Below are 14,637 nucleotides of genomic sequence, written 5' to 3' on the forward strand. Positions count from 1 at the left end.
AGACCCCAGTGGAGCGGGCTCTGTACACGGAGAGTCCCAAGGCCCACAAATCAGCTGAGGAATCATTTCCGGTAGTCTCCTTCCCACCCGTGAGTCTCGGTCCACCCCCGTCCCTCTCCCCCGTCAAGGGGGTGTCTTCCGCCTCGGTGGAGGCCCTGACGCCCCAGCGACGGCGCCTCTCCTCCTTCCCCATCCTCCCCCGCTCACCAGCTAGCCTGCTCCCAGTCTCACCACGCCCCGTGGGCGGTCCCGAGCCGCGGCCCCGCCCCAGGCCCCGCCCCCGACAGCGGAAGCCCCGCCCCCGACGGTGCGGCGAGCGGCGGCGGCCCTCGGCGGGGGCGACCGGGTGGGGAGGGGGACGGCGGGATGCGGGGTGGGGGCGGGACCTGGCCGGGCGCCGCGGAGGGAGGAGTCACGGCGGCGCCTCCGGCTCTCGCTCCCAGGAGCCCGAGCCCGGCCTACGAGGCGGAGGAGCTGGACGAGGAGCCGCTCGAGTCGCCGTCGCTGCAGCGGGTAGTCTGGCGCTGCCCAAAGCCGTCGGGCGCCACTGGGCTCGGCCGCCGGCGGCAGAACATGGCGCCCTGGACGCTGTGGCGCTGCTGCCAGCGCATCGTGGGCTGGGTGCCGGTGGTCTTCATCGCCTTCGTGGCCGTGTGGTCCTACTACGCGTACGTGGTGGAGCTGTGCGTGTGTGAGTACCGCGCGAGGGCCGCGGCGCGGCGGGAGGCAGGCCCCGGGGGCGGCCGCGGTCGGAGGGGCCGGGCCCGCCGCACCGGCTGCTTTGTCCCAGCCGCGGCGCGGCCTGCGGGCGGCCTCGGGCTTCCCGCCGCGCGGGTTTGGGCCCGCCGGGGCCCCGGGAGCTTCCTGGTTTCTGCGGCGACCGGGCGGCTCCTCATCCTTCGCTGAAGGAATGTTCAGAAAAGCGTTTTCTTCGAACAGGAGGAGCCGAGCTTCGTAGAAGCCTGTGGCGTGTATGTGTGTTAGGCCTTTTTTTTTGCTTGCGTTCGTTTTTGTTTTTTTTTTTTCGTTTTAAAGAAAAGATATCTGTTCCTTCTAGATTCTGTCCAGACAGCGCGAGAAGCAGCGCCTGTTACCTGCGGGCGGCTGCGGGGTGGGGGAAGGGAGGCGTGTCTTGTGGCGGCCGGCTGGAGGCGGGGCGGCCGCGGGGCTGCGGGGGCGCCCGCTCACGATGGATCGTTGGCGGCGCTCGCTTCAGAGTTCATTCATTTCAAGTCGGAACCCAGCGCTTACACAGAACGTTGCTCTGAGGCGGAGAGAAAGGGTGGGATGGTACAAAGCCTGACTTTCTTTTTCTTGGCTGATTATCGTGGAGGTTTATATTTCTTATGCCTTCACATTTGGGGGTCTTGTTTTATTTTCGTGACTTCCGTTTACCTGATTAGTTCTCAGACCCGGTTCTCACCTGATTCCCTGGAAAAAAAGGAATAGCACTGCAGTGCTCTTCAAGGAGTTAACCTAGTTTGAATAGCTCGCCTTTAAGAGGGAAGGAAATGTGTTGTCACTGATCAGAACATGGTCTGGGCGCGCCTGTTGTGTTCGTGATATCGAACAGTTAATTGCTCCAAGATTGCTTTGCCTTAATTAAATTGTTCACAGTCTTGGAGTATGTGGCTGTTTTACATTTATGCCTTCCGCGGTTGTTCTGCATACATCTGCTGCTTATGTCAATTTTTGTGAAAATACAGGACCAAATGGGAGGTGGAGATTGCAAAAGCAATTCCTTGGTATCCCAGAATGATCTAGTCTTAGTCGTCAGACTGAGTCCACAGTTATCTGAATGACTTCTATTAATATTCTTTGAAAAAAGATTCACATGAGCTAGATACTATTAATAATTATATGAATGAAAAGAAGCAGTACCACCCACTCCTGGAAGTAGCAAAATCAAGACTTTAGTTGTGTCTCTGGGTTTATATAGCTCTCAACCAAGTATTTAGTTAAAACCTGAGTTCTGTACATGGAAGAGAATGCTTTGGCTCAGAAAATTGAAGGGTAGGTTTATTAATTAAAATATCTACCCTTATGAAAATTATTTTGTACCCACAGAATGTTTAATTTTGAGGAAAACTATCCCTGCAGGTAGGCCCAGAATAAATTAGTTGTGGAATACTTTTCCAAATAATATTAGAGTTAATCTTTTGCATGTGTAATTGTTTAGTCTCATCCTTTTGGATACCAAAATGTTTGCTAAAAATGATGTTTGAGTCAATTAAAATAGACTAGATTTAGATATTACTTGAGGCTACTTGCAGGAAGTGTTAGTGTAGTAGGATTCTTATCAACTTACCATGATATCTCCTTTGTTTGTCCTTATTTACTCTGAAGTGAATATTTAGTCAAAAAGTGGCATTTTTTAAAAGGTGGTCATCAAGATATCATTGTTATTTAATTCTGTCAGAATATTATTTCTACTCTGTTCTAATTCCCATAGTAGTTTTGAAGTAAAGCCTCTGAAGGAACAGTAAAAATGTATATTGAGACTGCACAGCTTAACCTATAGATGATTTTTGTCGAAAATATCAAAAGGTTAGATCAATGCTGTAAAAAGTCTTAAATTGTTCCTCATTTCTTCCATGCCTTCAAATAAAGAAAGAAAATGAACATGAATTGAGAAGTGCTGTATGCTAGCTGGGACAGACGAGACATTTCATTCACCCTGTCCTTTAATTCTCCCAGTATCCCTGAGCATAGGTATCACTACAGGTGTAGGAAGTGAGACTCTAAGTAAATAGATCCTTTGGTTAGGTCACACGATTTTTGATGACTATTAGAATGTGACCTACTTCTTCCCCTCTCTTCCATATAACTTTTAGTGAGCTGTGAATATCAATGGAACTCTAATTGTTTGGTCAATAATGGGGTGGTGGGGTTAAAGTGGTTGGCATTTTTGGAGAGTAATTAGGCTTTGGGCCCATGCTGTAGAGATTATACCCTAGGATTTTATAAAGTTAAAACATTGTGGGCCGCTGGAGGTGGCTCACGCCTGTAATCCTAGCACTCTGGGAGGCCCAGGCTGGCGGATTGCTCCAGGTCAGGAGTTTGAAACCAGCCTGAGCAAGAGTGAAACCTGTCTCTGCTATAAATAGAAAGAAATCAATTGGCCAACTAATATATATAGAAAAAATTAGCTGGGAATGGTGGCGCATGCTTGTAGTCCCAGCTACTTGGGAGGCTGAGGCAGCAGGATTGCTTGAGCCCAGGAGTTTGAGGTTGCTGTGAGCTAGGCTGACGCCATGGCACTCACTCTAGCCTGGGCACCAAAGTGAGACTCTATCTCAAAAAAAAAACCAAAAAAACCATTTTGCAACAACTATGACCCAATGCTTGGCAGAATTTTAAAATATTCAATGGTGAAAGGTCTTACATAGAGGCTATATTTACTTCTAAATTGTCTGATTTTAACTAGAGAGAATTTGGGAGGTCTACAGTGTCAGTGGACTATATAATAGTTGATGGTAAAAGTACATTTACTCATTAAAACTATTCCTTAAATTACATATATATTTGTTTTCATAAGTACTAACTCTTCCACTGAAATATATAAATATTATATATTACTTTATAGGAGAACTTTAAATTGTGGGAAGTGTGAGTTTTATTAAAGTACTGTTTTAATACTTTTTATAGAATATTCTTAGCTTCTGATATTTTTAGCAAACTAGAAGGAGAGGAAGATCATAAGTATATCTTTACATGTATATATGAATTCATTTAATCTTCATAATAATCCCCATAAGGTTAAGTAATTTGCCAGGGTTATAGAGCCAGTAAATAGTATAATCAGAGTTAGAACTCAAGGGATTTGGCTCTACAGTGCATGCTGTTAAAATTAATTACTGCACAGTCTACTTGATTACCAAGATCTGGTCATATAGGGCAGATTTCAGTCCTATGTATGATGTGTTTATATAAGGTAATTTTCTCCTAAAAGACAGCAGCAGCAAAAGGTGCCTAAAATATCTCAGACAATGTGAATGCCTGGCTCACAGTAGACTCTAAGTCACTTGAACAAATTGTTTTTTTTTTTGTTTTGTTTTTTTTTAAGGCAATTACAAGATGATACTTGAACAAATTGTTATATGACCAAGAGGCCCTCATTCCATCCCAACCTCTATAACTTATTAATTTTTTAATAATTATACACACACATATATACATACATAAAATCAGCCTCACTGGAAATCATATGAGGAAAAAATTAAGAAGTGATACATCTAAGAAGTGATGACCATTTCACAGGGTTGTTAAACAGAGAAGTGAAGATTAAGTCATTAGTAATATTGGTCATTGATTTTAAATTAGACTGAAATTCCCCTTTGATTTCTCCCCAAGGCTGATATTTTAAAAATACTAATTTAGTTATGGGTAGATTGAACAACTTTTTCTCTTTGGTCAAGATGGTTATTTTTGAGGAAAGTGCTAATTCAGGTTCCCAGGGTTTTATCAGAACACCTTGTTCAGGTCATTTTGAGATGTTAGCAGTAGACGTGTATGTCATCTTTGGCTTGTAGAGAATCTTAGAATTTAAAGAGATTTTAGAGGTCTAATTCAGTACTTTTAGTGTACTTCAGAGGAAACTATTGCTCAGAAAAACTATGTGATTTGTCGAAGGATATACCTTTTATCTTTTTTTTTTTTTTTTTTTTTTGAGACAGAGTCTCACTTTGTTGCCCAGGCTAGAGTGAGTGCCGTGGCGTCAGCCTAGCTCACAGCAACCTCAGACTCCTGGGCTCGAGTGATCCTGCTGCCTCAGCCTCCCGGGTAGCTGGGACTACAGGCATGCGCCACCATGCCCGGCTAATTTTTTATATATATATCAGTTGGCCAATTAATTTCTTTCTATTTATAGTAGAGACGGGGTCTCGCTCTTGCTCAGGCTGGTTTTGAACTCCTGACCTTGAGCAATCCGCCCGCCTTGGCCTCCCAAGAGCTAGGATTACAGGCGTGAGCCACAGCGCCCGGCCCCTTTTATCTTTTGATTTATTAATAATATGTAGAGCAGACTCTAAACTCTCACTCTATATCTAATACTTCCTTGTTTCTGCTTCATAACTTTCTCAAATTTAGAGTGAGACAAGATAGCTTCAACACCATCATTGAGCACACTGCTTTTGATCTCAAAAGAACCAGCTTTTTATTTATTTTTTTTATTTTTTGACAGAGTCTCACTTTGTTGCCCAGGCTAGAGTGAGTGCCGTGGCGTCAGCCTAGCTCACAGCAACCTCAAACTCCTAGGCTCGAGCGATCCTTCTGCCTCAGCCTCCCAAGTAGCTGGGACTACAGGCATGCGCCACCATGCCCGGCTAATTTTTTATATATATATCAGTTGGCCAATTAATTTCTTTCTATTTATAGTAGAGACGGGGTCTCACTCTTGCTCAGGCTGGTTTTGAACTCCTGATCTTGAGCAATCCGCCCGCCTCGGCCTCTCAAGAGCTAGGATTACAGGCGTGAGCCACTGCGCCCGGCCAGAACCAGCTTTTTATTTCATTGATCCTTCTCCATTGTTTTTATCTTTTTAATTGGTTTCTTGTGTGATCTTTATTTGCTTTCTTTTTTACTTTTGGTTTAATATACTCTTTATAAAGTTTCTTAATGTGGAAACAGAGGTCATTAATTTGAGCCATTTCTTAGATATGTAGTCCTATAAATTTACCCCTAAATACTGCTTTAGTCGTATCTCATCGATTTTGATCTGTTGTGTTTCCATTTTTATTCAATTCAAATTATTTTCTAATTTCACTTTTTTTTTTTTTTTTTGAGACAGAGTCTCACTTTGGTGCCCAGGCTAGAGTGAGTGCCATGGCGTCAGCCTAGCTCACAGCAACCTCAAACTCCTGGGCTCAAGCGATCCTCCTGCCTTAGCCTCCCGAGTAGCTGGGACTACAGGCATGTTCCACCATGCCTGGCTAATTTTATATATTTTTATATATATATTAGTTGGCCAATTAATTTCTTTCTATTTTTAGTAGAGACAGGGTCTTGCTCTTGCTCAGGCTGGTTTCAAACTCCTGACCTCGAGCAATCCACCCGCCTCGGCCTCCTAGAGTGCTAGGATTACAGGCGTGAGCCACCACGCCTGGCCTCTTCTAATTTCACTTTTTAAAATTTAGTTATTTTTTCTCTTTTCTTTTTTAAATTAAATTTTATTTTTTGATCTTTCTCTGCTAGTGGAGAGTGATCCATTCCACTCTCTCTGGAATGTAAAAAATAAATAAATAAATGAAGTTTATTTTTTATTTGGCAGGTAACAGAACCAGAATACATTCAGAGTGGCTCCTTAATTTCACATTTGATTTAATCTTTGACCCTAGTGGTTATTTTAGGAGTATGCTAGTTAGTTTCCATTTATTTGGGAAATTTCCAGATATATTTCTGTTGCTAATTTTAAATTTAATTTCATGCGGTCAAAGGACATACATTATATGACTTAAATCCTTTAAAATGTATTCAGGCTTGTTTTATGGGCCAGAATGTGGTCTATTTTGGCAGTGTTCCATGTGTACTGGAGAGAAACGTATTTTGTATTCAGCAGTGAATTTCGCCATTCATTGCTGAGTGGGGTATTTCTTTTATTTCATAATGTTCCATAAATGTCAATTAAGGCAAGTTGGTAGTGTTCAGGTCTTCTATATTCTTGCTTTTCTATTTGTTCTCTCAATTACGGAGAAAGGTATGACTATAATTGTAGATTCGTTGATTTCTCCTTGTAGTTCTTGGTTCTATCAGTGTTTGTCTCATATATTTTGTATCTCTGTAATTAGGTGCATAAAATGTTTAGGATTATTAGGTCCTCTTGATGAATCAGTCCTTTTATCATTATGAAATAACTTTATTATCCTTGGCGGTGGTTTGCTCTGAAATCTACTTTGGGAGATAATAACATTCTCACTAATCTATCCTTTGATTATAGCATGGGATGTCTTTCTCTGTCTTTTTACTTCTAACCTGTTTACATCTTTATATTAGGTCATTAAATATGAAATGTCTGATTTTGAATCAAAAGCGTAGTTTATCTCAAACAAGAAGCAGTATAATTAATCTAAGTATGCTCCTCAACTGTCAACACAGTTTTGCCATCTTAATGGTTGCTTGTTTATACCAGCAGCAAAGAAGCCTGGAGAGTGAGTGGCAATGAAATAAAAAAGGCATTTTCCACAGTTTGTTGAGAATTAAATATTTTTCCTTGCAAGAAGTGGTCCAAATCCTGGAAGAAATGATAGTCAGTTGGTGCATATGGTGGATAACAGAGAGTTTCTAAGGCCAGGTTCTGTAGTTTAAGCAGTGTTGTTTGTGCAACATGTGGTCAAGTATTGTCTTGCAAGAGGATTGGCCTGTCTCTGTTGACCATTCTCGGCTGCTTAATTGCAAGCATCCTCATTATTCATCCAACTGATTGCAGTAGATATCCATGGTAATCCATTGACCAGTTTTCATGGAGCTGTAGTGGATAATACCAGCGCTGGACCACCAGACACCATTAGCCTTTTCTGATGAATATTCGGTTTTGACCTGTGTTTTAGCACTTCATCTTTATCCAACCATTGTGCCAAACGCTTGCAGTTGTCAAAAAGAAATGGTTTGCCTTTATGGGGTGACATCAAAGAAAGGCAATCTTGGAGACACTTTCTCTTCTGATGCTCATTTAATTCATTCGGAATACATCTATCCAGCTTCTTTACCTTGCCAGTTTGTTTCAAATGGTCCAATATTGTTGGAATAGTAGCGTCAAACCTCGCTGCTAATTCACGCACGGATTGAGATGGATTTGCTTCCACTACAGCTTTCAGCTCATCATTATAAATGTTGGTGTCAGGTCGCCCACATGGTTCATTTTCAAGATTAAAATTACCAGAATGGAACTTCTCAACCATAGATGTACTGTGTGTTCGTTAGCCACATACTTCCCAGTTTGTTGTTATTTGGAGCTGTGCTCCATTGGTTCCACGATGGTACTCATATTCAAAAATAACACAATTTTTTGACTTATCCGTGGTTTCACAAGAAGTGTCAAAATGGAATGTCAATGATACCAACTATCAAACTCAGTACTTAAGGAAATCAGACTTCTAACTTAATAACCTGATGTTTAAAGTGTGTTTCACATTGTAAGTAGCATGTATTTGGGTCTTGCTTTTTAAAAAAAATTTAATCTGAAAATCTCTGCCTTTTAATTGGGATGTTGTGAACATTTACCTTTAATGTGATTATTGATATGGCTAGGGTTTTTTTTGTTTTTTGAGATGGAATCTTGTTCTGTTACCTGGCTAGGGTGCTGTGGCCTCAGCCTAGCTCACTGCAACCTCAAGCTCCTGGTCTCAAGCGATTCTCCTGGCTCAGCCTCCTGATTAGCTGGGATTACAGGCGTGCAACACCTCACCTAGTTAATTTTCCTATTTTTGGTAGAGATGAGGTCTAACTCTTGCTCAGGCTGGTCTTGAACTCCTGACCTCAAGCAGTCCTCGCGCCTCGGCCTCCCAGAGCTTGAGCTCAAGAGTTTGAGACTAGCCTGAGCAAGAGTGAGATCCCGTCTTTACCAAAAAGACAGGAAAAAACCCTGGCGGGCGTTGGGCCTGTAGTCCCAGCTATCCTGGAGGCTGAGGCAGAAGGATCATTTGAGCCCAGGAGTTGAAGGTTACAGTGAGCTTCAGTGATGCCATTGCACTCTACCCAGGGCAGCAGAGTTAGACTCTGTGTCAACAAAAACAAACAAGGCAACTGAAAGCTGTAGTGCTCTGCAGACCTCTTAATTTTAATTCTGTAGTTGCCTTTGTCTTGTCTTTTTCCCCCCTTTTTTAAATAAAAAGTTTTTTCCTCATGACTACAAGTGAGTTCATCTGTCTTGGTATTATTTATGTTGTTACCAGATAGCAAACTGGTCTGAGAGAACTCTATAAATATGCATAAAAAAAAAATCCCTAAACCTGAATCAACAAAAAGATCTTTTATATTTTCTACCATGTAAACTTAACCTTCTTTGGGACTTGACCGCTATCTTGCAGAAAATGCTGATCCACACAATTGTAGGAAATAATAAATGGTTTGTTGTTTAAAATCAGTGAGTTGTGAGGTCCTTTGTTGCCACATTATCACCTATGTCACTGTAGTAGCCTTAGAACTTGTCTTGTTCTCCACTCCACCCCGCCTTTACCCATCTGTTTTCCAGGAAGTAGCCAGAATGATCCTTTTCAAATTAACACGAGATCTTGTCACTGTTTTCAAAACTTTGGCTGGCTTCCTGTCTTGTTCAGCAGGATATCCAAGTCTTGCCATGGCTTTTAAGGCACTGTGTGCTCTTCCCCTCATTACTTCTCTGACATAATTTCCTTTCCACTCTTCTTCTTTTTTTATCTCTATCTTAAAGAAATCTAGTCTGTGTAGAAAGAGGTGTGAGACGGTGTGTTGTCTAAGAGAGGAAGCTTACCACATCATCATCATATGGGGCTTTAAGACGATTAATACCTGACTGACGCTGTTTCTGAAAGCGTATAAGCCACGCAGTTAGGCATTGCTGATGTATACAGCACTATGCTTGAGCAGATGGGCACCTACACTTAAATAACTGAAATGATAGGTCAAACATAAAGGTGACTGTAATTTTATGGAGAATAGATTTCTTTAAATAGAGATCCATAGGTCTTGGAAATAAAGATTAAAAAAAAATCTGTTCTAAAGCATTTTTACTTTTTTGTTCTTTCCAATGTTTCATTATACTAACTAATGTAACCTTTGAACAGTGACCTTTGAACCACCTATTGTAATCTGAGGAAGAGTTAATTTTTATTAACATACTACATGTGAGCACAAAGACACATAAAGGACATTGGAAACTAAGAAGGAGTGAGGGATAAAAACTTACCTGTTGGGTACAGTGAACACTGTTCAGGTGACATGCACACTGTGAAAGCTCTGGCTTCAGCATTATACAGTGTATCCATGTAACAAAACATTTGTACTCCCTTAATATTTTGAAATAAAAAATATAAATATAAATTAAAAAATTTTAAATACAGCATATTAATTGAACCACATATAAACAGCAAACACAAACTTATTAAATGTGAAGTCTTCAGGGAAACTTTTTAAACTGATTGCATGGAAGGTTTATCATCAATTCCTGAAGGAAATAGTACCAAACACACCAAAATATTAATAGTGTATATCATTGGATGTGAGATACACTGATTTTTTTCTTCATGCAATAGCCTCTTAATAAGGAGACTTTCGTTCTTTCCCCTTACAGCATATTTTTCCCCCAGTCCCCAGACAGCTAATGAATCTGTTAAAACCCAAGTCAGGACTATTTACTCCTTTGCTCAGAACCCTCCAGTGGTGAAATTCAAAGTTGTTTGTATAAATCAGGTGTCCTCAAACTGAGGCCCACGGAGGACATTTATCCCGCCTGCCGCTGCTGCCTGTCCTGCTTAGCAGCCGACTTATCCTGGGCCCACAGTGCCCATGTGTGGAATGTGCGCCACACTCCAACGGCCCTTCAATGATCTGAGGGACAGTGATCTGACCCCCTGTTCAAGAAGTTTGAGGACCCTTGGTATAAATTATAAGGCCCTACATGCTCCTGTGCTAGTTCTGTTTCAGCCAGCAGGCTACCTTGCTTTTCATGTATCAGGCCAGGTATGGTGTTCTCCACCCCCCTTTACTTCCTGTTCTTTCTGCTTGGAATGCTTTCCTCCCAAATTTCCCATGGCTACTAGCTCTCTCACTTTGTCTAGATTGCTGTTCAAATAGTCGCCTATCAGAGAGGCATTCCTGTCCACCCTCTATAAAACACGTACTTCCTCTTTCATTATCTCCTTTGCTTTTTTTTCCCCCCTCATAGCAGTTATTACCACATGACATGTAGTTATTTGTGTCTCTCCTCAGTAGTATGTTCATGACTGTATTTCCAGAACCTAAAACAGAGCCTGGCATAATATGTTTTCAATAGGTATTTGTTGAATTAATTGAATTAATTATATAGCTGCCTGTTCCCATGCTAGTAGAGGAGAAAAAATTGGGATGTTTTCACATAGTAGATAACTCACAATTAATTTCAAATGCAGATACTCTCAGGGCCTTAAAAACATCTGCGTATTAATTTAGTCATTTAAAAAACATTGGATGCTTATGGTGTTTGAGGTAGTGTATGCGACATGGGGACTACAAAAATGTATAAATGCCCATAGCCACATGCATTTGGGCTTCATGTAGTACTCTCCTTCTGTAATATTCATAGTGCTCATTTGCATATAACAAGTTTTAAGCACCCCTATTTTAACTAAATATGTAACTTTGTGTAGCCTGGTATTTTTCTGAAATTTTTTGCCATGGAATCCTGTTTTCATGAAACATCTATTTAAATTCTTTTTGAGTGAGATAATTGTTGACCTTTGGTAACAAAGCTCCAGTAGTGGTGTTGGGGTAGGGGTGGAGAGAGGTCAGACTGAAGGAACTGTACCTCTGGTGAAAGCAGTGGTGACTGATAAATATGAGGGATAATAAATAGCTTTATACTTGTCTTTTGTTCCTCATATGAAAGAACTCAACTACCAGCAACAAATAAGTAGGTAAAGTCACTTGTCTTCCCTTGCTAAACAGTTATTGTCTCTCTCTTTTTCTTTTTTTTCCTTCCCATTAAACAATTTTCTCTTGACTTCTGAACCTTTTTAGGTAGTACCCGAGAGATTCTGGCAAGGAAGTATTACTGGAAATCTCACAGTTGCCTCTGTTGCTTTCAGATAATTGGTTCATTAGGCAGGTGAGGAAACTGTCTTGAATTCAGGAGGAAATGTTAATTATAATAGCTGTTATTTAGTGTATACTTGCTATGTGTGTGTCTTATAAGGCACTTCACTCGTAGTATGTCTTTTTAATTCGAACTCTATTAGAGGGAGATTATTAGCATTATTTTATAGATAAAAAAGAAGACTCAGAGGTTAAAGATCTCTTTCAGGGTCATACAATTAGTACATAGAGCCAAAATTAAAATCCACATCTGTATAACTCTACATGTTTCTCTCTTTCCACTATACATTTTGTCTGTTAAAATATTTGATAATTTATGAGCTCTGTTTGAAGGCCTTTTGTCATACTTGTTTTAACTATAACTAGTCAAGTCTTGTGTTTGGAGCAATGTGATGCAAATAAGACAAAACTTCTCCCCTATTTTTTTTTTTTTTTTTTTTTTTTTGAGACAGAGTCTCGCTTTGTTGTCCAGGCTAGAGTGAGTGCCATGGCGTCAGCCTAGCTCACAGCAACCTCAGACTCCTGGGCTCGAGCGATCCTTCTGCCTCAGCCTCCCAAGTAGCTGGGACTACAGGCATGTGCCACCATGCCCGGCTAATTTTATATATATATATCAGTTGGCCAATTAATTTCTTTCTATTTATAATAGAGACAGGGTCTCGCTCTTGCTCAGGCTGGTTTTGAACTCCTGACCTTGAGCAATCCGCCCGCCTCGGCCTCCCAGAGAGCTAGGATTACAGGCGTGAGCCACCGCGCCCGGCCCCCTATTTTTATATAGGTTAAATTTGGGATATTACCGTGTTTCCCTGAAAATAAGACAGGGTCTTATATTTATTTTTCCTCAAGAAGACACCCTAGGGCTTGTTTTCAGGGGATGTGTTATTTTCCCCTCAAAGCCTCAGCTTGCAGCATGCACAGGATGGCTGGGACCTGACAGGGGGAGCCGACCTTGTTGGTGGGGCTGCCCGCACCTTTCCAGTCACCTCTGGGATAGTAGGTGTCACGATGGGGCAGATGAAACAGCCTCCCAGAGTGCTAGGATTACAGGCGTGAGCCACTGCGCCCGGCCAGGGCATAGAGAATTTTTAAAACCTCAGTTCATATGTGAGTGGAGAGGTAGACATCAGAGAATAGCCACATGAGCTCTAGTAATTACACTAGAGCTAAGAGGAAGGGCCTGTGCAGAAGAGAACAGAATACATCAGGGTCTCTGCTCATCCTCAAGAACCCCATCCTGAGTTGGAAACACTGAAAACAGATTTGAAATCTGGTGGATCAGAGCATGGTAACTGAAAGGTCAAAAGAAAAGGGACTTGGAGGCCCAGCGCTGTGGCTCATGCCTATAATCCTAGCACTCTGGGAGGCCCAGGCCGGAGGATCGCTTGAGGTCAGGAGTTCCATACCAGCCTGAGCAAGAGGGAGACCCCGTCTCTACTATAAATAGAAAGAAATTAGTTGGCTAACTAATATACATAGAAAAAATTAGCCAGGCATGGTGGTGCATGCCTGTAGTCCCAGCTACTTGGGAGGCTGAGGCAGAAGGATCGCTTGAGCCCAGGAGTTTGAGGTTGCTGTGAGATAGGCTGACGCCAAGGCACTCAGTTTAGCTTGGGCAACAAAGCCAGACTCTGTCTAAAGAAAGGAAGGAAGGTAGGAAAGAAGGAAGGAAGGAAGGAGGGAGGGAGGGACGGACTTGGAAAGTGTTAATGACTAGGGATGGCAGCCTTGAGAAAGAACCTCTTTAGGGGAGAAGACAGCTTTGGAAGCTGAAAGTGTCCCATGAAGGCTTACTAGTAAAGAGAAAGAAGAACATGGATAGACATATTGACTACTGGAACAGAATAGAATGTCCAAAAATAGACAGTAATTATAGAAATGTAAAATATGGTAAAGATAGCACCTTAAATCACAGAGGAAAAGATGGGGCAACTGGATACATATTTGGTAAGAGATAAACTCAGATCCATATCTCACACTGTATTTATAAACTATAGATAGATAAAATCTTTTTTCTTATATTTTTAACTTTTTATTTTAAAATAATTTCAGACTTGTGAAAAAAATAGAAAGAATTATCATATAACCTTATATAATCACATTTCCCAAATGTTATTACTTGCCATATGTGCTTTTCATTCATTCTCTCTGTAATGTTGGAGAGATAATATAAATAATATAAATTACCTCAATTTTATTTCCTAATAACAAGAACATTCTCTCATATAACCAAAGTACAGTTATAAAAATAAGGAAATTACTATTGATTAAATACTATTTTTTAATCTGTAGGCCTATTCAAACTTCAGTTGTTCCTGCAATTCCTTGTTGTATTCCACAATCCATTCTAGGATCACACACTGCAATTGTCATGTTGTTTTAGTGCCCTTTAATCTGGAAGAGTTCTTCAGTCTTTTTTTTTTTTTTTTGAGACAGAGTCTTGCTTTGTTGCTCAGGCTACAGTGAGTGCCATGGCATCAGCCTAGCTCACAGCAACCTCAAACTCCTGGGCTCAAGCAATCCTACTGCCTCAGCCTCCCAAGTAGCTGGGACTACAGGCATGCGCCACCATGCCTGGCTCATTTTTTTTCTATATATATTAGTTGGCCAATTAATTTCTTTCTATTTTATAGTAGAGATGGGGGTATCGCTCTTGCTCAGGCTGGTTTCAAACTCCTGACCTTGAGCGATCAGCCCGCCTAGGCCTCCCAGAGTGCTAGGATTACAGGAGTGAGCTACCACGCCAGGCCAGTTCTTCAGTCTTTGTTTTTCATGACCATGACATTTTTTAAGAGTACAGGTTTATTTTGTAAAATGTCCCTCAATTTTGGTTTGTCTATTATGATTCAATTCAGAATATATAGGCATATTTCAGAG

General features: G+C 41.4%; 1 protein-coding gene across 5 annotated transcripts in view; it reads left to right on the forward strand.

The window, feature by feature from the left end:
* Positions 1 to 393: 393 nt before the first annotated feature.
* Positions 394 to 14,637, forward strand: part of ZDHHC20 (zDHHC palmitoyltransferase 20) — a 69,898-nt gene continuing 55,654 nt past the window's right edge. For 2 of the 5 annotated variants that reach the window (XM_076009553.1, XM_076009554.1), the window contains exon 1: positions 395 to 691. In XM_076009553.1, the coding sequence (XP_075865668.1) occupies positions 574 to 691 (118 nt within the window). In that variant the 5' untranslated portion in view covers positions 395 to 573. Of the gene's footprint in view, positions 692 to 14,637 lie in introns of all 5 variants that reach the window. The other 3 variants (XM_076009556.1, XM_076009557.1, XM_076009555.1) reach the window with 3 other exon arrangements.

Source organism: Microcebus murinus, chromosome 13, assembly GCF_040939455.1.
Source record: "Microcebus murinus isolate Inina chromosome 13, M.murinus_Inina_mat1.0, whole genome shotgun sequence".
Taxonomy (NCBI): domain Eukaryota; kingdom Metazoa; phylum Chordata; class Mammalia; order Primates; family Cheirogaleidae; genus Microcebus; species Microcebus murinus.